This window comes from Cervus canadensis, chromosome 13 (assembly GCF_019320065.1).
Source record: "Cervus canadensis isolate Bull #8, Minnesota chromosome 13, ASM1932006v1, whole genome shotgun sequence".
In the NCBI taxonomy this organism is placed as follows: Eukaryota; Metazoa; Chordata; class Mammalia; order Artiodactyla; family Cervidae; genus Cervus; species Cervus canadensis.
In genome coordinates this window covers 36,599,738-36,623,914 of record NC_057398.1, presented here as the reverse complement: position 1 = coordinate 36,623,914, position 24,177 = coordinate 36,599,738, and the positions used below count along the sequence as shown (strand labels likewise).

The following is a 24,177-nucleotide window of genomic DNA, read 5'->3' as shown; positions in this document are numbered from 1 at the left end:
GGGTGCCCATGACTTCCACCTTTTCCCCTCCCCTGGTTGCTCTCTTGCCCCCCTTTTCCATCCTGGGGTCACTGCTCCCTGCACCCCCTTGTTCCTTCCTGTTGGAACCCTGCACCCCACCCGTGTGGGTCAAGCCTTTCCATGGGCTCCCCGCCCCCCTCCGCTCCCAGCGGCAGTCCGCCTGTCTTGCTCTCACCCTGTGAGCTGCCCTCCCTCCCTCTCGGCTCCTCCTTTGTGTGCCTTCTCTTGTTCTCAAGGAATTCGTGGGGGTTCCCCCCATCCCTCCTCCTCCTGCACTTCTTTTGAAAACCTGGCAGGAAAATAACCAGGGAGCCGCGAAGTCTGGGGAAAGCTGGGCTGTAGTGTGTGCCCTGAGTCTCGGCTGCAGATTGAGTGATGGCTCCTAGCAGCACGGGGTTTGTGTGGCGGAGCCCTGGCAGCTCTGCGGGGCCGAGGAGGCGCAGCAGGCTGCCTGCGGCAGCATCCATTCACTGTGGGCTCCTGTGCAGCCAAAGCTGCGTGGGGTCGGGCCTCCTCTCCTCCCAGCTGCCAGTTCCGTGATGCTCTGGTCAGTTTGGAGAGATCCAAGCGGCCCAGAGCTGCCACTTGTCCCAGGGCAGTCGGGCCAAGTGTCCTGAGGTCCCCAGCCTGAAGCTCGGGCCTGTCCTCCTCTCAGATGTCTCAGGGCAGCCCCAACCTCGGCAGCCTGTTGAACGTCAAGACGGATACGGAGGGGGGCCCTGCCGGGGAGTCCCCACCGTTCCTGGGCAAGGCTGTGAAAGCAATGGTTCAGGAGAAGCTGTCAGAGCCCTGGAAGGTGTACCTTCGCAGGTGAGGGGCTTCTGGGTGAGCAAGGGGGAGGGGAGGGCCAAGTCCACGGGTCCCGGGGACCAGGGGCCAGCCCCACCACCCACCCTGGCCTGGCCAGAGCCCCGGGGTCTCCTCTAAGCAGCCGGCTCCTCTGCCAGGTTTGGCACCAAGGACTTCTGCAACGCCCAGTGTGACTTCCTCCACAAGGCCCACTTCCACTGCGTGGTGGAGGAGTGCGGCGCGCTTTTCAGCACCCTGGACGGGGCCATCAAGCACGCCAAGTGAGTGGGGGTCGGGGACCCGCGTAAACCAAGCCCTGTTCATCCCAGCCTGGCTCAGGGCTGGGAGCTGCACAGGCCTCTAACCGCCTTCCAAGCAGGACCCCTGAGACCTCAGAAGCTGAGCTGGCTTCTCAGGCAGTGCTGCCAGGCCAAAGGCAGACTTTCCTATCCTCCCACTAGCTCAGCCCCCAGCGAGGCCTCCTCAGCCCACCCAGGCCCCACCTGGAGCAGGAGCCCCTTCTGCCCCCAGACCCTCCTCCATGTAGCCCTCAGCCCTCCTGCAGACCCAGCTTTGACCCCAGCAGGGATGCCAGGTGAAGGCCTTTCCAAGCCACAGTACTGCATTTGTAGATTCTTTTTGACCTAAAAATAAAAGAAATTAATTTGTAAAGTTCATTGAGCTGAAAAGCAGCAAGCCCAACCGCCTGCTGTAATTGAACCCAGAACTTGTAAACATTAGAACAGATCTTCACTGCTCTTTAAGCCCCAGGTAAGGCTCTTCTCAGTGTTTAGGCAGCTCCAGCTCCTGGCCTGAGACCCATCTTTAAATCTCAGAGCAGGTTCTTGAAGGATGGGCTTCCTGAGCCGGGACCTGCTGTGCCCCTAGTAGGGAGGAGCTAGGGACAGCGCATCTAGAATGTCACAAGGAGGTGTCGTTAGGACAGAGCCAGGAGCCTAAGTTGCAGATCAAAGGACAGAGCTGTGTGCTCTCAGTCCTTCCCTCCTGGCGGCACCTGGCACTGAAGACAAGGTGGGGACACTGGCCCCCTCGGCTTGAGATGGGATTGCCTGCAGGCCGCAGGTGCACGGGGAAGGGCTCTCTCCACCCCCACCTGAGACCCCCTCTTCTGCCTCTCATAGCTTCCACTTCCGGACGGAGGGAGGAGCAGTGAAAGGAAACCCAGAGGCTGCCTTCCCGGCCTCAGCTGCTGAGACCAAACCCTCCTTGGCCCCTGCGTCCCCTCCAGCGCCACCCGTCACCACGGCCACGGCTTCCTCTCTCGAGGGGCCCACTCCCAGCCTGGCCGCCGTGCCCTCCACCCCCACCCTGCTCGCCTGGAAGCAGCTGGCTTCCACCATACCCCAGATGCCTCAGATTCCAGCATCAGTGCCTCACCTGCCCACTTCGCCCTTGGCAACGACTTCTCTAGAGAACGCCAAGCCCCAGGTCAAACCCGGATTCCTCCAGTTCCAGGAGAAGTGAGTCCCTCGATGAGCCGGGAGTCCTGTGTCCCCTGGGTGTCTCGGGAGTAGGTGCTAGCCAGGGCCACTGAGGAGGTGCTGCTCCTCACCTTGCAGGAGCCCCGGCCGTCCCCAGCCTCTCTGGGACCCGGTCCCCGGGCCATATCCTTCTAGCCAAAGTTGCTGCTGCTGCTCAGACCTCACTGCCTGTTCCTAGAGCAAGCAGCCGGGGTGGGGGGTGGGGGGTGATGGTGGAGGTAGTGGCCATGGTTCTGGAGAGACCGGTGGCGACGCTGCGAGGACCAGCCGGGGTGGGCTGGCCGGGGTGGGCCTCGCCTGGCAAGGAGAGCTACGTCTCCCTCCGGGCCTCACTGTTGGTCTCTGTGGCTCCCGCCCGCAACTGAATCTCTGCAGGGCAAGCCAAGTCACAGGGGGGTGGAGGCAAAGGGGCTAGACCGTTCTCTGGGTGCCCGCCCTCCTGCACAGTGACCTGAGCTCTCGGGGTGGAAGGGACCTTCCTCAATGGATGGTGGTGGCTCCTTGCGGCGAGAACGGTGACTCTGTATCATGATGCGTGCGGCTTCCTGTTCTCAATAAAAGTAATAAATTGGATGTGAACACACACCGCCTGAGTGGCAGCTGTCCTCCCTCTCTGAGCACCTGGGGCTGGGCCCACGGCATGGAAGGGCACCTGCCCTCCGCTCTGACCCTTCCCCACCTTCCCTTCCTCTGTCCACCTCCCCAGCCGTCTTAGCATCCTGGCCTTGGTCAGAGTTTCCACCCAGGTCCAATGTGGATGTAGGGGGCAGCCGTGTTGTCAGCCAGGCCAAAAAGGGTAGAAGCCGGAGCACAGTACCCTCCACTACTGCCTGAAGCTGGGGTCTGGGGCGGGGGGCTGCTGCTCAGGACAGGCAGGGCAGGGCTCCCCTGGCACCCCGCCCCACCACTGAGCTGGCTTGTGTTCTCTGCGTGGGTGGCAGCCCCGAGCTCCGAGCTGACCCTGGAAGCCCCAGCAGCTGAGCCTCAGGACACGACACCAGGCACAGGTCCCCACTGGCTGAGGCCCCGTGGTAGCAAAGCTTCCTGGTAGGGCTGCCCACCCATCTGCATGCTGTCAGTCAGCCACAGCCAGGGCAGCGCCCATGCCACGTCAGCCAGGCTTTCGCTGGCGTCCCGCCAGGCTGGCAGCACCATCCCTCATTTTCATATCCAAGAAATGATTGCAGCCATCCTTATCTATAAGCCTGAGGTGTGGCCGTGGAAACTACGTGTCCCAGCATGCAGTGCTCTGGGCAGCCTGCACACCGCAATCCCTCATGCGCCAGCAGAGTTCTAAAAAGAGGGCAAGGTTGCATGCTGGGATCTGTAGTCTCCTCTGGCCAAATGGCCCTGTTGAGCCGGAGGGCAGTCCTGGGGCCCTTCCTCTTGAGGGCACCATGGGAGATTGGGGAGCAGAACCCCAGCGTGAGCCAATGTCAGGACATCGGCAGGCAGGGTACTGGGAATGCCAATGACCTGGGCCATGGTTTCATTCCAGCGATCCTTGCCTCACAACGGACTGCAAGTATGCCAACAAGTTCCACTTCCACTGTCTCTTTGGGAACTGCAAGTACGTCTGCAAAACCTCTGGCAAGGCCGAGTCCCACTGCCTGGACCACATCAACCCCAACAACAACCTGGTGAACGTGCGAGACCAGTTTGCTTACTACTCCCTGCAGTGCCTCTGTCCCAACCAGGTCAGCAAGGCAGATGGGCAGGGTGGGGCCTGGGGCGGGAGCAGGGAGGCACGGGGCCCTGGAGCAGCTCCTCCTGGCAGAGACTCTGCTTCTCACACCCTTTTTAATTGGCTTCCTCCAGACTTTGGAAAAGACACTGTCTGCCCCAGGTCCCTGGAGACCCCTGGGCAGCAGTTCAGCTTGGTGCTCATTTGGTGAGGTCTGTCATTTTATCCTAACCCTCAGTGATGACTCTATGATGAGCTGCCACTGGGCACTTGGCACCATTCTGCCCATCCTGGAATGGCCACGCTCCTTTTCTCTAGAGGCCTGGAATTTTAAAGCATTGGACAGATATTGAACTGTCTGTGCTCCAGACAGGAAGGGCAGATCAGATTCATTATAAAGGCCTACCCCCAAGATTTGTAGGGGCCACCTGACAGTGCCTTGAGGAGGAGTCTGAGCCTAGATCCGGACCGAGAGGTGTACCAAGGTAGATGAGTGATGTCTGCCCAGGTCTGGGCACACAGAGAAGAGTGCTGGGATCGATTAGTGATGTCTGCTCTGGGTGTGGGTTCAGAGAGATTGAAATGATACCAGATAGGATGCCTTAGTCAAATGACAGAAAGGACTTACTGCTTTTTAAAACGTGAATGATCTTTACACAGTTGTGTTTGCTGATTCTGAGTGCGGAAGGACACACAAATGCAAAGGGCCAGCCACAGCCCAGAGGCCTCGGGCAGGTGGGGCTTGCGGCCGTTGTCTGCCTGGTCCTGACTTTCCTGTCCCTCCCCGCAGCACTGCGAGTTCCGGATGCGTGGGCACTACCACTGTCTCCGGACTGGCTGCTACTTTGTGACCAACATCACCACCAAGCTGCCGTGGCACATAAAGAAGCACGAGAAAGCCGAGCGGCGGGCAGCCAATGGGTTCAAGTACTTCACCAAGCGTGAGGAGTGCGGCAGGCTAGGTACCGCAGGCCAGGGCTGGGGGCAGGGAACTGCCGCAGTGGGCAGGGCTGTGGCTCTGGCCCCAGAGGCCCGGGTGCCACTTCTTGTTGCCTCAGGCTCCATGGGTTTTTTGTTTTAATGTCACAGACCAGGCATTGTCAAACTGGGAAAACAGTCAAAACCCCAAAAGCCTGGAAAGAGGGGTGAGGATGACCCAGAACACTCCAGTCACCCCCGGGGCAAATGGCCTGGAGCCTCATCTCTGGTCTCCGGGCTTGGTTTCTTTTCTTTTTCTTTTCAATAGGGCCTTGCAGGTAAGTTTTCAAAATTCCTGACATTCTCTGCCCTGGGATGTCTATCCATGGTTTTAAAGATTAAGTTTTTATCCATAATGGGCCGTGAGATGTTCATTCGTTCATTCACTCACTCAGCAGACATTTTATTTTTTTGGTTATTTTTTATTTGACTGTGCTGGGTCTTCTTGCTGTGCGAGGTCTTTCTTTAGTTGCAGCGAGCAAGGGACTACTCTCTCATTATGGCACATGGGCTTGGCAATGCGGTTGTTTTGTTGCAGAACACAGGCTGTAGGTGTTCAGGCTCAGTAGTTGCGGCTCTCAGGCTTATTTGCTCCGTGGCACGTGGGATCTTAGTCTCCTGACCAGAGGTAGAAACCCATTCCCTGCATTGGCAGGTGGATTCATAACTACTGGACCATCAGGGAAGTCCCTCAGCAGAGGTTTATTGAAGAGCAGCCATGGGCCAAACTCTTTGCTGTTGCAGGAGGTGCAGGGGGTGGGGGGTACAAGTGGCAGCTGAGATCTTTTTTGTCTACTGTGGCTGGCCCCAGGCTTGGTGCTGGGGATCTGGTGGGACAAGCAGGTACTTGGTCAGTTCAGCTCAGGGCGTTTGTAACCTGGAGTGACCTGGAAGGAGGCGGCCAAGGGGCAAGGAAGTGACCTAGAACTCAGGGACAGGTGCTTCAGAGTTAACTTCACTGCTGAGAGCTGAGTTCTTGGCCAGGAAGCTGCCCCTAGCCCCAGAACAAGGCCTCCCTGAGGAGCTCGTTGGCTCCAGCCCCAGGATGCTGTGGGGAGCAGGCTCCATGCAGAGTCCACGCTCTTACTGCAGGATGGAGCCACGTGTCACGTGCAAACATGGGGCAGTAATCTGCCCAGGAGGAGACCGGACACTGGAAGGCAGGTGGGAGCCAGGCAGGCTGGGTGCAGACACCTGGGCTCAGGTGACTCAGGTGGCCATGGCTGCAGGGTCCAGGGGGTACAGATGGGGGCTACTGCCTGCAGCCAGCTGGCCATTACGTAGGGGAAGGGTGAGAGATTCAAAGTCAACTGCCAGAAATGAAAGGAAACAAACCTTTCCTTCAGGTATTAATTCAAAAATAATTCAGAGCCTGAGAGAGCTGGTTATCACAGCAACAGATATCAACACTTGGTGACCCATACTGGGTCCTGGGTTCAGCTTACAGGTGTCTGGGATTCTGTAGTTGCCGTTATTGACTCAGTTGGGGTGTTTTGGGTGGTAGCTGGGGCCAAAACAAAGCTGGGGGATGATATAAGACACCTGGCCAGCTCAGGTGCCATGGCAACGGGCAGGCCTTCACCTGCCCTCTGCTGATACCATTTCAGTCTGGCCGTTCTGTTTCTCCTCAGCCCAGAGCAAAACCCAGGTGGGTGGGGGCGGGGCAGAGGGCCAGCCGACCTGCAGCCGTCTCTACAAGGTTGGGGGGTGGGGGGCAGCACCTGGGGTCCCCAGAGGAGAGCTGGGGACAGATGGCATGCTGGGAGGCAGCTGATCAAGTGGACAGGTCATGAGGGTCCCCTGCCCTGGAGCCCGTGGACCTCTCAATGTGCAGGACAGGGGAGGGGGCCAGCCTGCCATCGTCCCACAAGTCCATGCTAGACTGGAGGGGAGACCCAGGCTCTGGACATCCAGGTGGCCGAGGACTTTCTGGGGGTGGGGGTTGGGAGGTTCCTCAGGGGAACACCACCATGGGCAAGTGCCCTTTCCCCAGACGCCATCTTCCTGGCACGTGTGCCCATGCCCAGAACAGTGCCCGCCACGCAGCGGGTACCATGAGCGCCAGCTGGCCCGCAGGGAAAGCTCACAGCCGAGTGGGGCTGTGTCCACAGGCTGCAAGTACAACCAGGTGAATAGCCACTTCCACTGCATCCGGGAGGGCTGCCAGTTCTCCTTCCTCCTCAAGCACCAGATGACCTCCCACGCCCGGAAGCACATGCGGAGGATGCTGGGAAAGAACTTCGATCGCGTGCCCTCCTCCCAGGTAAGCCGCCCCTCCACCGCCTGGGGGCCAGAGGGCATCACCTGTGTCCCAATCTGGCAGCCGCTGGAAGTGACCGCATGCCCCTTGTGGGCAGCACCGCCTCCAGCCCAGCTTGCTCAGGTCCCCCCTGCTTCCTTTCAGGGCCCCCCGAGCCTGATGGACACCGAGACGGACGAGTACATGGATTATACTGGCTGCAGCCCGGGCGCCATGTCCTCCGAGTCCTCCACCATGGACCGAAGCTGCTCCAGCACCCCTGTGGGCAATGAGAGCACCGCGGCAGGTGAGCAGGCGGCCAGGACGGGGCTGCGGGGGGTCTGGGAGGCGCCCGGCCTGGGACGGGCCCCTCCTTCTGAGGCCCAGCAGTGCCAGGTCTGGCTCAGGACTGGAGCATCATAGCCAAGTGGCCTCAAAGGAGGACAGGCCAGTGTGTGGCTGGGCCAGCTGGTCTGTGGGACATGGGTCCCCACCTGCTGCCGCCCTGCCCACCTCCCCTGCACTCTGCCCTCGGCTTCCGTTTCCAGGAGAGGACCCAGGCTTGAGCTGAGAGCTACAGCCAGAGGGGCAGGTGGGCCCCACCCAGCCCTGGCCCCTCCTCTGGCCTCTCTGCCGTGGTCCCCAGCACAGTCCCTGGGCCCCAGAGTGGGGTCCTGCCCATGGGCCCTCCCCAGCCCGCCATGACCCCCCCGCACTGCCATGCCCTCCTAGTCTCTTTCCTCTGCCACCCCTCCCCTCTCTTCTTCGCGGCATCTGTCTGCTCATCTGTCCACGTATTTTCATATCATACTTGCTTCTGCCATTGGGTTTCTCATTTTGGTTCTTTTGTTTGTTTGTTCTTTGTTTTGGTTTTCTTTTTTTTTTTTTTTTTCTGCTTTTCTCCACCCTCTCCAGGCTGCCCGGCTCCTCCTCCTCCTCCTCTTCCTCTTCCTGCTGCTGCCGGTGACGAGGCTGCCCGCGGGGCTCCGCAGCCCCCGCTGACCCCATCCTTCTCTCCGGCCGTGCTCCGGGCGCCCCTCCCCTCCCTCCCATGCCTCTTTTCTCCACCCTGTCTCTCATACTCTCTGCTCAGTGCCACTCTCGGAGCCACCCGGGGCCTGGCCCACCCCATCAGCAGCCCGCCCAGCTTCCCGCCCGTCACTGCCACTCCATCTCCAGTAAAAAGTGACGCCCCCCTAGTTCAGGACGCCGCAGGTAACTCACACACACCGTCTCCACCGCCGTCTTATCACCCTGGCCGAGCCCCAAGGCCATGGTCCAGGATCTGGCCCTTGTCTGTGGCCTGCCAGGCCAAGGACAGGGCCACCCTGCTCTCCTCACAGCCCAGCCCCACCTCTCCCCGACCCCTCCCGAGACCAGAGAGCCTGGCCCCTGTCCCGAGGATACCTTCTCTCGGTTCCTGCGCGGCACCGAGCAGGCCAGAACATCACCACCAGGGCTCCCTGGGGCTCACCCCATCTCAGCCACTGGTCAGAACCCCGAGATGGCCATGCCCACCCCACTTCCCCCAATCCTGCAGCAAAGCAGAGCCTGTCTCCCGTGCTCTGGGGCATTCACCCGGGACCCAGGACGAGGGAGGGACAGAGATTTTCTTGGAAAGCTCCTGATGTCTGGGACCCGCCCAGGTTTGGAGGGTCCTGACACCAGGCTGAACCCCCATTCCTGGAGCCACACAGGACGAGGCCTGAGCCCCGGGCAGTGCTTCATAGCAGAGGTGGCTCCTGGCCTCACCCTGTACCTACTGCCCGGCAGGCATGGGACCTGCCCGCCCCTGCCCTTTGCTGCACCACCCCAGCTCTGCCTCTGCCCCTTCCATTTGTTCTTCCCCAGGGGGTTGGCAAAGAGCATGGCAGAGGGTTCCCCCTCATGGAGTTCAGCCCCTGTTCTGTCGCTGGCATAACCAGTGACTTCATATCCAAAGCAGCTACTCCTCACCCACCTGGATCCCCAGGCCCCAGACCCTCCCTTGCCTCATGCTGGGTACCCCAGTCCATCACAGTCCTTGTTTCTCTCCACCTGTTGAGGGGCCAGGATGGGGGAGGATTGGGTCTGTTCCCAAGATGGGTGGTACTGAAGCCTGGTGCCTGGGGTGGGTGTTCTAGACAGGTTCAGGGAGGGCTGGGTAGATCAACGCATTGGGGAGCCTGGAGGGTGCCCACCCTGCCTGCTGCTGGGGGGGCCAGGCCTGGGGGTGGAGCAGGGAGTGACCGGGACAGCCGCCCTTTCCCCAGCTGCCTGTACAGAAAGTGGTCACGGATGCATGACCGAAAAGTGCAGTCGTGGGCAGCAACGGGGCATCCAGAGCCCAGCGAGGCAGTTGGGACCAGGTGGGAGAGCACAAGTGCGGCCCATCGGCCGGCCAAACCTGTGCTCCAGTCCTGGCTGCTCAGCAGAGCTGCCCTCTCCCAGCCCAAAACATTAAAGAACCTTCTGGTACCAAGGAGAAGGTTGCACACCGGGCAGGGAGTCACTGCTGCAAACAGTTCCAAGGCACTCGGTATCCCTGTGGCAAACAGGCTGGTCCCAGGCGCAGACAGGCGGGCAGCCCAGGAAACTGGTTAGTGGGAGGGAGAAGGAGCCGGCCTGTCCCTCATTAGAGGCAGGCGCGTGATGGCGTCTGGCCCCGGTCCAACTTGGGTAATTACACTGCCGACCTAGATTCCCCCTTCAGCTTCAATTAGCGCCAGGACGTGTCCTCACTTCCCACCCAAACGGGCCAGGAAGCAGCCACCACATCGCCCAGAGCTGCATGCTCTGCCACCCACGAGGGTGGACGCCTGTGCGGTCAGCCTGCAGACAGGGATGACTAAGGGGGAAGCCTGGGGCTCCCCCGACTATCCTGGGGGGCGGGTCACGGAAGAGGCCCGCAGAGCAACGGGGAACCGAGGGGTTGTGCTCGAGTGCAGCCCCTTGGCCAGCAGGCCAGGATCAGGGGCCACGAGTGAGTGTGATCCTGGGCATGGTGCCCGCGCTGACCAAGCCCCCCTCCCCAGGGAACACCATCTCCATGCCGACAGCCTCGGGGGCCAAAAAGCGCTTCTGGATCATTGAGGACATGTCTCCTTTCGGCAAGAGGCGCAAGACTGCTTCCTCTCGGAAGATGCTGGACGAGGGCATGATGCTCGAGGGCTTCCGGCGCTTCGACCTCTACGAGGACTGCAAGGACGCGGCCTGCCAGTTCTCGCTCAAGGTCACCCACTACCATTGCACGCGCGAGAACTGCGGCTACAAGTTCTGCGGGCGCACGCACATGTACAAGCACGCGCAGCACCACGACCGCGTGGACAACCTGGTGCTGGACGACTTCAAGCGCTTCAAGGCCTCGCTCAGCTGCCACTTCGCCGACTGCCCCTTCTCGGGGAGCAGCACGCACTTCCACTGCCTGCGCTGCCGCTTCCGCTGCACCGACAGCACCAAGGTCACGGCGCACCGCAAGCACCACGGCAAGCAGGACGTGATCAGCGCGGCGGGCTTCTGCCAGTTCAGCTCGAGCGCCGACTGCGGCGTGCCCGACTGCAAGTACAAGCTCAAGTGCTCGCACTTCCACTGTACCTACCCCGGCTGCCGCCATACGGTCGTGGGCATGTCGCAGATGGACTCGCACAAGCGCAAGCACGAGAAGCAGGAGCGCGGCGAGCCGCCCGCCGCCTCCCCCGGCCCCGAGGGCCCCGCGCCCGGCCCCGCCGCCGCCGCCGGCCTGGACGGCGCCCCCCCGCCCGGAGCCGAGCCCGCCGCCGCCGCCGCCCTGCTCTTCCTGCCCGGCCCGGCGCTGGGGCCCAGCGACGACCCCGGCCCGCCCGACGCCCCGGGGCCCCGCGTCGGCCCCGCCGTGCCCGGCCCAGCGGCCGGCGAGTCGTCGCAGGAGGACGACGAGGAGGAGCTGGAGCTGAACGAGGAGGAGGCGGACGACGACGAGGACGACGACGAGGAGGACGACGAGGACGACGACGAGGAGGACGAGGACGACGACGACGAGGACCTGCGCACCGACTCGGAGGAGTCGCTGCCCGAGGCGCCGGCCGTGGCGGCGGGGCCGGGGGCGCGGAGCCCGGAGCTGGCGGCCCTCGGCGCCTCCGCGCCCCCCGGCCCCGCGCCCGCCGCCGCCTCCCCGTAGCCGCCGGGCAGGTGGCGCGTCGAGGGGCCGGGCGCGCGCGGCACCCTCGGGATCTTGCCGCTTTATTCTATTGCTATTATTATTATTAATTTTGTAAGAAACGGTATTTATCTGTAAAGCTTCCCTTGTCCAGAGCTAGGTGTCGGCCGCGTCCCGGCGTCGGGAGGCGCTCCGGCCCGGGTGGGCCCGTGCGCCCCGCCGGTGCTTCCGGACCCCGAGTCCGTCTCAGGACAGAGGCGGGGGGGGCCTCCCTCTGGTGCTTCGGGGCCGCCCCCGCGCCCGCCCTCCCGCGCGGCAGCTCGGCGGCCGGCAGGACAGAAGCTGCCCGGGCGGGACCCGCCTCCACCGCGGTCCGGGGATCTTCTTCAGGGAAACAGAAGGTGCTCTTGTCCGGGGTGGGACAGGGGCCCCGGCGGGTGAGGCGGGCGCCGATCCCGCCCCCCCACCCCCACCCCACGCCGCGCCGCTGGGATTCCTCATTGCTCAGGGCTGGGACGGGCGCTGGGGGTCACCGTGACCCCCGCCCCGCACCCCCGGAGGCGGGCGGGCACCTGTAGCATCTGCAGGGCCTCCCATTCGTGCAGCTAAGACCCTCCCTCCTGGCCCCGGGGGAGGGCGGGGCAGGAGGCAGCGGGCGGGTGACCCACAGGGACCGCGGAGGGAACCTCCTGGAACTGGCCGAGCTGACGGCTCTGGAGCACTCGGCCCCCAGTGCGGGGGCGGGCCTGGCCGGGTGTCCGCCCCGAGGACTGGGGCCTGGGAAGGGGGCGCCTCGGCCTACCCGCTGCCTGCCAGCCGGTGCTGGGGTGTTGGGCCCTCAGGGGGTCTCCGCCACCCAGGTGGTAAAAACAGGAAGGATGCGACAGTTTGGGGCTTTAATAGTCAACATGGAAAAAAATTCGAGGAAGTTGTACAGTATTTTTCCTGTAAAGGTTTATTATTCTACACAGAACAAAAGAAAAAAAGCAGGCGGGCGCCCAGAGCACAGACCGCCTCCGGACCAGCCCTGAGGTTGGAGACCCGAGTGCAATTGCTCACGTGGGGTTTTGTTTAGCGTTTAGTTAGAGGCCTTAACCAGGTTGAGGCTGTCTGTCTTTACACTAGCACTGATGGGAGCTGCGTGATTCCAACTTTTAACTTGAATTTTGTAGAGACAAGAAAAAAGGACTATTATTGTTGATACAAGTTTGTAGTTAATTTAACATTTGAGTTTTTCTCTATTGGTTATGCGTGTGGCTTTATAGGGCTTTTTTTTTTTTTTCCAGTTTGTTTTATTATTTTGTTTGGGATACTTCTTTGCTGGTTCAACCCACCCAGATTTGGTTCCCTTTGCAAAATACACCCCTGTCCCCCATCACCGCCCCTTTCAACGATGAGGTCACCTACCCCAGAGCCGGCCCCCGCCTGCCCGGCACACACCCAGCCGATGGCTCTGATAGTGACAGGGACCGAGGGCACACTGCCCAAGGCCTCTCCTGTTCACCTTCTCTCCAGGTCAGGCCACCTGCCCCATCTCAGTTGGACCCTGTGAATGTCCACAGGGAGAGCTCTAGGTCCAGCCTGGGGGAGGGGCTGTCACCCATAGCCTCCTACCCCTGGGTCTCCAGGGGAAGCCTGACCCGGCTGTTGGAGGGGGACAGGGCAGTCGTTTCCTTTTTTTTTTTCTTTTCTTCCCATTTTTTTTTTTTTTTTTTTGTCCTCTTGGCTGCCCACAGCCAGAAAGCCAGGACCATCTGAACTGGAGAGAGAGCAGGAGGGAGGAGTGGTGAGACGGATGTACCTGATTCAACAGGAAACAAGTGGTTTTCTAGAACAGCCCCTACCAGAGCCTCCTGAATTCTGTGGGCACCATGTGCTGCTGCTGAGCATTCGCCCAGACTTTGTGCCCGACCACAGAACCGTGGAGTCTGTGGAGGGAGTTTTGTACAGGAAAAAAAAAAATTTTTTTTCAATGTAGCAAAATCAAAAAAAAAAAAAAGAAAGAAAAAAAAAAAAAGAAGAAGATGCCGACAGTGCGAAGTCTAGCCTTTTGTAACCTTCATATTGCACACTAGGACTATAAGCCATTGCTAGCTCATTTTGAATTTTAATGTGTAATTTTTGTTTTATTTTCTTTCTGTGGGGAAAACAATGCTTGATCCACCAATGCTCTTTTTAATGTTTTATAACTATGTATGTGTATATATATAAATATAAAATAATATGTATGCACATATGTGTGTGTATATATCTATATGTATATACATATATAGATATATAGAGATATATAGAGAGGTTTTGAGACGAAAATGCAGAACGTGAAAACCGAACTGAACAGCGTGTGCTCTGATTACTTGAATCTGGTCTCCTCGGCACCTGGTTATTAAGAACTGAATATTTTTCCACTTGAATTTAGTGCTATTAGAAATTTAATATATGTGTTTTATTTATTTGATTTTTTTTTTTTGCATGACTGATGCAAGGTTTGACATTTTCACTCAATAAAAACTGGAAAAAAAATCTATCAAGTTATCTTCTATTTTTGAAATCAGCCCCAAGCGGCTGGCAGTGACCCAGCTGTCCAGGGCGGCACAGCCTCCATGGAGGCCTGGGCACCCTGTGCCAAGGCAGGGAGGGGAGGAGGGTGTCGGTCACCCTTCAGCTCTGGGAGGGAAGGGGGCAGCCCAGTTTCACCTCTGGGATGGGGCCAAGTGCTCCCGGGTGGCTGGGAACAGACAGTGGGGGGCTTGGGCCCGGCCCTGCCTGAAGGCCCCATGGAGGCTCAGAAGCTACCTGGCCTAGACACCTCGGGCCTCCAGCACGGCGCCAGGGGCTCCCGGGCCCCCACCCTGTCCAGCCCTCTGCCCAAGCAGCCAGGGCTACTGGGCAGGCGCTTGGCAGGGTCCTCCCTCCGCCTCCTCCCTCAGCTCCTTCCTCCTTCCTGCAGGGACCTGCCCGGGCTGGGAACAGCGCGTACCCGGATCCGATCCGGATGCTGGCTCGGCTCCTGCCAGGAGCACACGGGGGCAGAGCCGGAGGGGGCCGATGCCTGGGTCTGTAGCCACCAGCCCCAGGCCCGAGTTGCCAGCTCCGGTGGCACCATGGCTGCGGCTCCCTCAGAAGCATGGGTGGTGAAAGCACTCTAGTCAGGCCCCGCCCAGAGCAGGCCTCCCGCCTCCTGAGCCCTGACACTTGTAGGTGGTGGCCTGCGTCTCAGTAAACCTCCTCCTCTGCACCATCCTGCCAGCCTTGCCCTGAGTTCACCTCCTTCCAGGTGGCCAGGCGTTCAGGGCCTGGGGGAAGAGATGTGACATGTGCTGGGCCTCCGGGCTCCTCTGCCTTCAAAGATGGAGCATCTCACTTGATGTCACATCCTTGCAAGGAGGTCGCCCCTTTCCTGGGGAGGGAGGGAGGGGCTGGAAGGTGACACCTCAGCCAGGTGTCACCTCCTCACCCAGGACCGCAAGGGGGCGCGGGCGAGGGGGCTGCACCGCTCCCAGGGCCCCACTCAACATGGTCACTTTTCCACTGTGAAAGCCTCTTCTCTAACCCAGCCCCAGCACAGAGGGCCCTTCCCTTTCTTCTTTCCTCCTGGAACGCAGCCCACAGGCTATTTACATAAATATGTTTGTAACAGACACGAAAATATATACTTTTTTCTGTCTTATTAAAATGTTCAAGTTAGAACTCGCCTATTGTTTGTGGATATCTCGATTCTGTTAAATAAAACAGTGACTAATTTATGGGAACTTGAAACACAAGTTCAACAAATTAAAACTATTACTGGAGCTTTGCAGGCCCTGGTGGGCCGAGCAGTCTTCCCACGGGGCCTGAGGGGAGGCAGGGAGCCAGGCTCGGACCTCAGCCCTCAGCCGGGTGGGTGGGTGCTGTGACCACAGGGCTCCATCTGGGCCCTGCCGCGGGGGCAGGGCCTACAGAGGCTCCAACTCCAGGTGGAGGATTGGGGGGGAAGGACAGGGACTCGGGATAGACCCCCCAAAACTGCCCCCTCTGCAGCTGCCCCCAGGTCTCCTGGGGCTGGATGGACCTTGGGAGACCCATACGTGGGTAAAGAGGAGGCTCAGCCTAGCTGAGGGCAGGGCTAGCTTTTAAGCTCCACTCAGGACAAGACAGGGCCCAGGGAAGGGTGAGCTGGGCCTCAGGGCACCCCTCAGAAGACTCTCAGGGAGACAGGGACCTGGGACACAGGAGGAAGCTGCACCCAGGTCAGCCCACAGCCCTGGGCCCCAGGCACCGCCCCCTGAGACCCGGTGACCACCCGGAGGAGGGAGGGGCCTGCAGGGGGGCATAGCCCCACCCCAGGGTTCAGGGGCCTGGGTCCCACAGGACTCCGTGTGGCTTGTTGGACTCAGTAGGAACTGCAGTAAAACATTTTCATTCTGAGGTTTAATTAGTTGTGGTGATGTGATGCTCCTACACCCAAACTGGGGCAAATTCAAGAGTTTTGTAACCTCTTGGAAGAGCCAGAACGAGCTGCACAGGCTCGTGGCCTGCCCACCTCCCACGACCTGGCCCTGCTTGGGTGCTACCACCGGCTGAGTCACCCATAGGAGTCGGGCCTTGGCATTCATGGGCAACCGGGCCTCAGCCCACCTGGACCCCGGGCCAAGACAGCCTGTTGTCCCATTTGCCTTCATGAGAGGTGGCTTTGGCCCCTCGGGGAGCCTTGGTCCAGGGCCAGGGCACAGGGGTAGTGAAGTGCTGTTGCCCCCAGGAAGCAGGTCCCCTTGGACCAGCTGGCGTCCTGGGGAATGAACAGGGGCCAGGCCTGTGCCACCCTCGCTGGAGGAGCCGCCCCACCTCAGGGGGTGGACGGGACATGCCTCCCAGGGGCACACCTCCCAGAGGCACACAGCCAGCATAGGCCCGGACCCAGCGGCTTCTCCTGTGAGCCCCACACCCACGCTACTTGGGAGAGACACCAGGACCTCAGAAAGTCCAAGGCCTTTTCCCCTCAGAAGACCCCCAGCCTGGCTGCCACACACTGTCTACAGGGCACCCTGGAAACAGCCTCCTGGACCTACTGGGCTAGGATGGGAGGGCTGGACACCTGAGTGTCCAAGATGAGTTTTAAACATGGCCTCATCACTATGAAGAAGGTCCTCCCAGACGTGTCAGGCCAGGGAAGGCTTTAGGCAGCCTCCTTAAGAAATGATAAAATCTCACCTCCTCTTCTAGGACAGCACGAGCTTTAAAGTGCTCGACGCAAGTAAACTGGTAAGGTTTGTTCACCACTCAGGGAAAAGCACGACACGGCTGGAGATTTAAACTCCACTTCTGGATTAGAGCAGAACAGGAGGGAGGGCCTGGCTTGGGTAGGGGCTGGGCCAGCTCTCGGGGAAGGTGGTGGTCACACACCATCACCTCAGGCACCCTGGAGATGTCTGACCTTAGCAGGGGGTTACTGATCCCGGGATGGGCCACACCTGTGCAGGATGAAGAAGCAGGGGCCAGAGAGGGGTCCAGGGCAGGGAGGGGTCAGTCAGGACTGGGTCTACACCCAGGTGAGCGCTTCACCTGAGGCTGGAGCCACCGCCACCTTCAGGGTCTCCCTGGTGCCTTCCTGCCTGCCATCTGGAGACGCTGACCCTCTTCTTTGGGTGCCTTGGCAGAAACAATTCTAAACAGGTGAAGAAACACTAAGGATTAAGTACACTCCTGAGGATCAGGTGTCAGGCCAGTCCCGTCTGCTGCCCTCCGTCCTCTGTGGGCAGAATCGGGGTCTTGGTCTGCAGCAGGGGCGGGGCGAGGCAGGGTGGGGCAGGGCTGGGTCTGAGGCAGGGCTCACCAGAGGAGAGGCAGGTTCTAGGCCAAAGCCCGAGAAGCAGCAGCACCTGAGTCCTGGCTGGGTCCCCGGGAGGCACCTTCCAGAGAAGCCCTCTCCTCCCAACTGATGTGTGCCCCATGGACACACATGCTTTACTTTCAGGGAGACAAGCAAGTCACACAACACTGAAGAGCAACTTCCCGTTTTTATTAAAAAAGAGAAAGAGAGACAGATTACAACCACACACCTGTGAAACCAAGAGGGGTTTCTGTCCCCTCCAGTCCTTCGATATGGGCTGAATTGTTTGAACACCTGACATGAACCTCCACAGTACGAAAAAGAGAACACTTTACAAGCTCAGCATCCCTCTCCCCTCACTCAGAACGCTTCCCTTCCCCACCAGGGTGTCCCAGGACACCGACAGCTCAGCCCTCGCGGAAGGAAGCCGAGTGGCCAGGGAAGACAGGGCAGAAGCGGCTGCCTCGCCTGTTCTGGGGGCATCGCAAGGAGCAGGGGAGCGGGGGCTGCCGAAGGGAGGACCGTGCCCAAGGCAGAGCCCACAAACACCCGGGGCAGCCGGCGAGACCTCGGGGGCCAGAGGGCCGTCCCGCAGCCTCTGAGCACCAGGGTGAGTTTTCTCTTAAAAGACACTTTACGAAAATACTTTGTAATTGAGTTTAATAATCTTCTCCCTTCCAGAAAGGGCCTGACAGGCGCTGCCTGCTGCTCACTTCTGCCCCATTCCAAATATTTTTACCTTATTTGGATGAAATGCATTATTTTTCTAATGAAAGGCTTTTTTTTTCAAAGGGCTGTTTTCCCTCCGTCCAGCAGCTGCCTTTATTAGGCAGCACTCACGCCGTTTTGGGGAGGGGTTTTTTTTCCTCTCTGAAATCACGCCAGATTCTCTGTCCTCAAAAGCTGAAATCGTCGCTCGAGACCCACAGGGCAAAGGTCCCCCAGGCCCAGGTTTCCGTCCCTCTCCCACAGTGAGTTTAGGGACCCGAGAGACCCCTGACCCCCCACGTTGAGGAAGGCGTGCCCCGCGATGCCCTGCGGCCCCCATGCCAGTAGCTCTGGCTGCATCTCTGTCCCAGGCTATCTGTCCTCTGACCCCCTGTCTGGCCCCATTGCAAGAGAGACCTCTGCAAAGTGAGAGGCCATGAGAAATGTCACCAAGCAGAGGGGTAGCCCTCGAGATGGCTCACACAGGACCCAGGCTTCCATTCCCCGAGGAGGTCTGGGGGAACCCCATCTCTAGCCCCCGAGGCCAAGGGGTGCTTCTGACCCAGCGGGCAGCCCCCTCTCTGCTTGTCATCTCAGGTCTGCCTGCATGAATCCCAAAAACTGGGTCCTGTATCCAGATGAGGTGGGGAGCCCTGGGGATGGAGAACCCTGGCTTCTGTGGGGGTGGCAAGAGGCAGAGGTGACTGAGAAGCGGGTGGGGGTGGGGGTTCTGCTGGTCCCTGGGGAGCACAAGCCAGAACACCATGTGAGGTGATGAGCATCAAAGACCTAACCTGGGAAACCAGGGAGCAGGCTGGACACTCAGAGAGGCAGGGTGAGGGCCCCTGCCTGAGAGTTAGGAAGGAACTCGCTGCAGGAGCCGAAAAAGGGGCCTGGGTGAGAGTGGAAATGTTTTCTGAGACAGAACACCCCCCTGCCAAGTGTCTCATTCTCGGCCTGTGGCTTCCTCCCTCCCCAGAGCTGTGTGGGTGGGAGGCCGGCAGTGGGTCAGGAGGCCTCAGCCCCCTCCACTCCCCAGAGGGTACATACCCGCTGCAGCTCCACCTCCACGGTCCCCGCACTTTGTCTCCAAAGCCTGTGTCTACACGAGGCCCAGGGTGGGACCAGGCCTTCTGACCCCTGCACCAACGGCCACAGCCCCAGGGGCTCCCCGGAAGGAGCATCTTGTGCTGTTTTCCTGGGTTTAGCTAAATGCTGTGTGAAGGTTAAAGGGAGACAGGGAGGGTGAGAGGGAGTGGAGACGGGGGAGGAAGAGGGAACGAGACACTCTCTCCTGGGAGCACACGCATCCATTTAAGGAAGGCGAGCTCATCACACTCCACACCAGGTCTATATACAGTAACGTGAGGTCCCTTCTCCTCCTGGGGCGGAATGTCGCCCTGCGGCAGCCGCTCCGGACCCAGGATGACACCCTCCAACTGTGGGTAAGCAATGGCGACACCTGCCTGGTGGGGGGGACTGGACAAGGGAGGCAGGCCCACCACAGGGCTACCTGGGCCTGCCCCCGCGTCCCCGTCCTGGAATCCACCTGGTGTGGCCTTGGCCGAGATCCACCCCCAGGCCTGGGGTGCCGTGAGCACACAGGGAGCCATAGGCAGGAATTAAATAGTGACAACTTGTATTTATTACAATTATATACAGTCAGATCTCATATTCTGATACCTATTACCTGATCACACAAAAGAACACGTTTGGGGGCAGGGCGGGGTCAGACAGGAGGGCCCCGAGCCTGGTCCTGGTGGGGCGGGACATCTCCCCAGAGCGGTAGCAGAGCCACCATGCGGCAAGCCAGCGGTCGGGAGCAGTGCGCTGTCACGTGTGGCGGGTGACCAGGCCGGGGCTGCGACAAGCACACACGGGCGGCATCGCCGGGCAGGGCCTGGCTGGGGGGCCCGGGGGACCCTCGCCCGGGGAGGCGGGGGGGAGCGCAGGGCCGTCGCTTTTGGAATCACGAGTGTGGCCCCCGTGGCCACTGGTGAGAAGCAGTGAGGGGCCGGGGCAGAGGGAGGGGCCAGCAGACGCCGGGTCCCCAGGCTCCCCCTCTGCGAGGGTCAGGAGTCAGGTAATAAAACTACCTCTTGTCATGCACGGTGTTAGGTTGGCTAAGACGCTCAGCTGACGCCCCTGGACCGGACGTCTGTCTGGGAGGGGGCTGAGGGGCTTGAACCCAGAGAGTTCGGAGCCCTCGACCTGAATGAGATCAAGGTCAGAGGCGGTGTGGGTGGCCAGGCTCTGCCTGCCCGGCTCAAGGCCCCGCCCCGCCCCGCCCCTGGGCCCCGCCCCGCCCCGGGCCCCGCCCCCCATACCGCCTAGTCCCGCTCGCTCTCGTTGCTGGCACCCTCGGGCCGCCGCAGCTTCTCCACCTGCTCGTTGATCTGCCCGTCCCCACCCCGGCGGTCCTCCCTCTGCACCCCCAGGCAGTCCTCCTCGTCCACGCGGCTCACGTCCTCGTCCTCCTCGTCCTCCTCGTCCTCCCTCTTCTCCTCCTCGCCCTGCACCTCCATCCTCACCTGGCCCTTGACGTCCACCACCCCCTCGCCCTCCTCCTGGGGGCCCAGCAGGTGGTACGTGGCCGTGGAGCCCTCGGGGCTGTGGCCCTCCTTCACGGGCGAGGACGACGTGGACTCATTGCTGACGGGCGAGATGTCGCTGCTGCTGTGGTGGTTCACCGCTGCGGGGCTGGAGGGCGAGGGCGACTTGACGGGGATCTGCCAGGAGGGGATCTTCGGGGCCGACGGGGAGGGCGGGAACTGCCTCCTGGTAGAGGAGGGAGAATACTGCCGGGTTTGCCCTCAGCAGAGCTGCCCCTCCGGAACCCCAACGCTAGTGGACGGTGAGCAGGGCCAGGGCCAGCCCACAGGGGACAGGACAGGGCTCCGCCACACACGCCTGCTGCCCTCCCTTCCCTTCCTCTGGAAACAGGCCTCTTGGCCCCTTGGAGGTTAGAGAAGCTGAGATAGAAGCCAGAGGCATCAGGGCTGCCCGGAGAGTACCCTTCCCACTCAGGGTGCCATCCGTGGTCCCTCTGCCCGGGGCCAGGCCCACCCTCCCTGGCACCTGCAGGACAGTTGGCCCTGGGGAGCCTGCCACACCCCAGAGCCCGTTCCCTCCGGTCCTCACAGCAGTGTCCAGTCTCCAGCCCTGGGAGGGGCAGTGAGCAAGGGCTGAGGGCAGAATCCTGGAACCCAAGACCCCTGGCCTCCACTCTAATTTGGTCTGAGCAAAGATGGGTAGAGCAGAGCCTGGCCTGGGCCACGGGGTCAGAGACATCAGACCTGGACTTTTCTAGAAAACTTCCAAGCTCAACACTTGACAGAAGAGCCAGCTCTCCCCTCCCACTCCTGTATCCCCTCCCTGAGCCCTGGGCTGGCAGCCAGGGCTTGGAAATCAAGCTCGAGGACAGGTGGGACCAGACCACCCCAGCCTGAGACCAGAGGACAAAGGCCTGCTGCCTCCTGGGCTGTCTGCCAGCTCTGGTCCCAGAGAGTCCTTCCCCTCAGACCCTGCCACGTGAAGCCCACCACCAGGGCCTCGGTGTTCACCACCGAGGGGCAGCCCGCTGGCACACCAAGCTTGGCCACACCTCTCTTAAGGCCACAGTTTTGTCCCCAGAGAGAGCCTGAACGTGGGTGACTTGGAGAACTGGGTACTCTGGTTGTGACCACAAGACCCTGCCAGCCCCTCATCCTGGACCTGAAGTGAAGTGTCGCCTCATTCAGCCACCCACTAAGCCCCAGGGCGCTCTGCAGGTGGGGTGGCCAACTGTCCCAGGGGCCCAGGACACAGGACTTTCAGCTTTAAAATCAGGCAGGCCTGGGCAAGCCTGGACAAGTCAGTCACCCTCCTCTTGGGGCTGCACTGGTGCTGTCCCTGCAGAATGACACAGTGAGACCACAGGAGCCAGGGGTGGGGGAAGGGCACTGCGCAATCTTCTGCCTTGAAATCAATCTCTTCTGCCCTTCAAACTGAGCGGGAACAGAGACCCCTGGCCTGGCCCTCGGAGGGGGGGAATCCTTCTCTGGGACCCAGCTGTCACTGAGAGCTCCCAGGACTCAGGACAGAGAGAGTGACCCTGCCCGGAAGGTGGGGATGTGCTCCTCTGCTCAAGGTCCTGCTCTGGCCCCAGCTGTCCCTGACCAGGTATGGACAGGGCCAAGAAGTGTTTGTATCTCAAAACTCTTGTGGGCCCTTCAGATGGTCACTCCTAAAGCGGGGAGGGAGGGACTTGCCGGGGAGGGTAGGTAGAATCGCGGGAGATTCCCAAACTCCATGCCTGAATGACACAGCTCAATCCAGGGTGGGAAACACAGGGCACCCCTGCCCCAGGAGATGCCCCATCACCACCCACAACGGCAACAGCTGGATGGGCCCCAAGAGCCCCCTTCCCCAGTCCCAGGCAGAGAGAGGAACAGAAGCCCACGCCTTTCCAGCTCCTACCGATTCAAAAGAAGCCCCTTCAAGGAGTTAATTTCCGACTTGAGTTCATTGATGTTCTGGGACTCCAGGATCCAGTTGGTGGACGTGGTGGCCTGAAAGTCACAACAAAGGGGATTGAGGATCAGTGTGGCACCTCCCTCCCACCCCTCCAAACTCAGACGGTGGGACGGCAGAAGGACCCAACCCCCTCGGGAAGGTTTGCTGCGGCCCGTTCTGGGGTCTGCTTGCCTGGATCTCTGCTGAAATGACAACTCCCTTAAAACAAACATCCTCCCAACTCTATCTGGATAGCTGACGATCTTAGGGAAACATGACATGTACTCAGGTGTAACTGGCATCCTGGTTATGAAAAAATAAAACAAGAGAGCCCTCATCTTTTACAGATACAAACTGAAGTGTCTGCAGTGTGAAATGATACGCCGTCTGGAATGTGCTTCAGAATAACCTCGGGCAGGACAGGCCCGAGGCCACGGCTGCACTGTGTGGCCAGAGCATGGGGGTTCACTGAGTGGCCCGCTACTCCATGCGTGTCTGAAACGTTCATTAAAACCAAACTAAGAAGATAAATTCCATCTCTACACCAACTACTCCTTCCACCTAAGACCTTCTCCCTGCAGAGATCACACCCCCCCACACACACGCACGGGAGCCCTGGGGATAAGACAGGCAGCCACCTCCAACCACAGGGCCTGGAACCTGGAGCCGCTGTGGAGGGTCAAGGAGACACCTGAGCACCTGCCTGGCCCATCCCCTGGCCCCCATTCTTAATGAACCCTGAAGGCAGGCTTCACCTGGGTGCCACCTCCCCACACTGCTGTGACATCAGGCCCCACTGCCTGCAAAGTCAGGAGCCCCAGCCAGGCAGCCCATTGACATGCGCTCTTTGGGATGATCCTGAGGCTCAGCAGAGAGAAAGATAATGATCTGGAGGAGGGCCCACGGGGGGGGGGGGGGGGGGGAGGGAATAGCCACAATGACCCTGGACAAATGCCAGCCTTCTCCGCATGCCTTCTCCTTTGAATTTTGACACCACTTTCCATGTTAACTTCACAGAACCACACCTTTTTTCAGCAAATCTTGTTGGGATAAACGGAGGAGAGGAAAGCCAAAACAGTGATCCCCCAAAAGGGAGCTGCCTGTGGCCCAGGTGCCTATGAGGTACTTACGAGCCAATTCCAGGTATGTGGGACTCGGTCCTCCAGGCTAGAGGCCACCTCCAGGTGCAAGGCTCCTGCCCCTTGACACCACTGTTCCCACCTGACACAAAACCCCCAGACCACAAGTTCAGGAGAAAGCGGGGAACCCCAGGCTGGCAGAACGGAGGGCCCCACACATTCCCGCCAGCCTGCGGGGGCTCGGAGGTACAGCGGGGGCTGCTGTGGGCACCACCCAGGCAAGCGGCCTAATGGTGGTTTAGTCGCCAAGTCATGTTCAACTCTTGCGACCCCATGGACTGTAGCCTGCCAGGCTCCTCTGTCCATGGGATTCTCCAGGCAAGAATACTGGAGTGGGTTGCCATTTCCTTTTCCAGGGGATCTTCCCAATCCAGGGATCGAACCCGGGTCTCCTGCATTGCAGGTGGATTCTTTACCAACTGGGCCACCAGGGAAGCCCCAGCAAGCAGTCTGGCCGGGCACAACCTGGCAGGAAGAAGCCCCTACAAGGGGGCAGCCTGGAGCGAGCACGCACAGACGCCTGCTGCCCTCACACACATCCCCTCAGGGTCCGCGCTCCAGACCACCAGACAGCACAGATCCAGCAGCCACTGTGCTGGCTTCTCAGAGGCCCTGAAAGCTATCGCAGCCCATTAACAAGGGAGCAATTTCCACTCACCGGCCGACAAAGGACTCAAATTTCCAAACGCATCTGGTGCCAGAT

The 24,177-nt window shown here is 60.3% G+C and overlaps 2 protein-coding genes and 1 long non-coding RNA gene across 7 annotated transcripts in view; 2 read left to right on the top strand and 1 right to left on the bottom strand.

The window, feature by feature from the left end:
- CASZ1 (castor zinc finger 1) overlaps positions 1–13,851 on the top strand; it is a 155,116-nt gene extending 141,265 nt beyond the window's left edge. For 4 of the 5 annotated variants that reach the window (XM_043485629.1, XM_043485627.1, XM_043485628.1 and 1 more), the window contains 9 exons: positions 677–831; positions 969–1,091; positions 1,953–2,291; positions 3,811–4,009; positions 4,787–4,958; positions 7,086–7,237; positions 7,379–7,520; positions 8,129–8,428; positions 10,228–13,851. In XM_043485629.1, coding sequence (XP_043341564.1) covers positions 677–831; positions 969–1,091; positions 1,953–2,291; positions 3,811–4,009; positions 4,787–4,958; positions 7,086–7,237; positions 7,379–7,520; positions 8,129–8,428; positions 10,228–11,348 — 2,703 coding nt within the window. In that variant the 3' untranslated portion in view covers positions 11,349–13,851. The remainder of the gene's footprint in view (positions 1–676; positions 832–968; positions 1,092–1,952; positions 2,292–3,810; positions 4,010–4,786; positions 4,959–7,085; positions 7,238–7,378; positions 7,521–8,128; positions 8,429–10,227) is intronic. The other variant, XM_043485630.1, reaches the window with a different exon arrangement.
- A 3,450-nt stretch (positions 13,852–17,301) lies between these two features.
- PEX14 (peroxisomal biogenesis factor 14) overlaps positions 17,302–24,177 on the bottom strand; it is a 138,470-nt gene continuing 131,594 nt past the window's right edge. The window contains exons 8-9 of the mRNA XM_043484928.1: positions 22,300–22,391; positions 17,302–20,619 (exon numbers count right to left, since the gene is read on the bottom strand). Of these exons, the coding sequence (XP_043340863.1) occupies positions 20,172–20,619; positions 22,300–22,391 (540 nt within the window). The 3' untranslated portion in view covers positions 17,302–20,171. The remainder of the gene's footprint in view (positions 20,620–22,299; positions 22,392–24,177) is intronic.
- On the top strand, positions 19,165–24,014 carry LOC122451877. Its single transcript, XR_006272529.1, has 3 exons — positions 19,165–19,286; positions 23,353–23,457; positions 23,878–24,014. It is a non-coding gene; the product is annotated as an uncharacterized LOC122451877 (long non-coding RNA).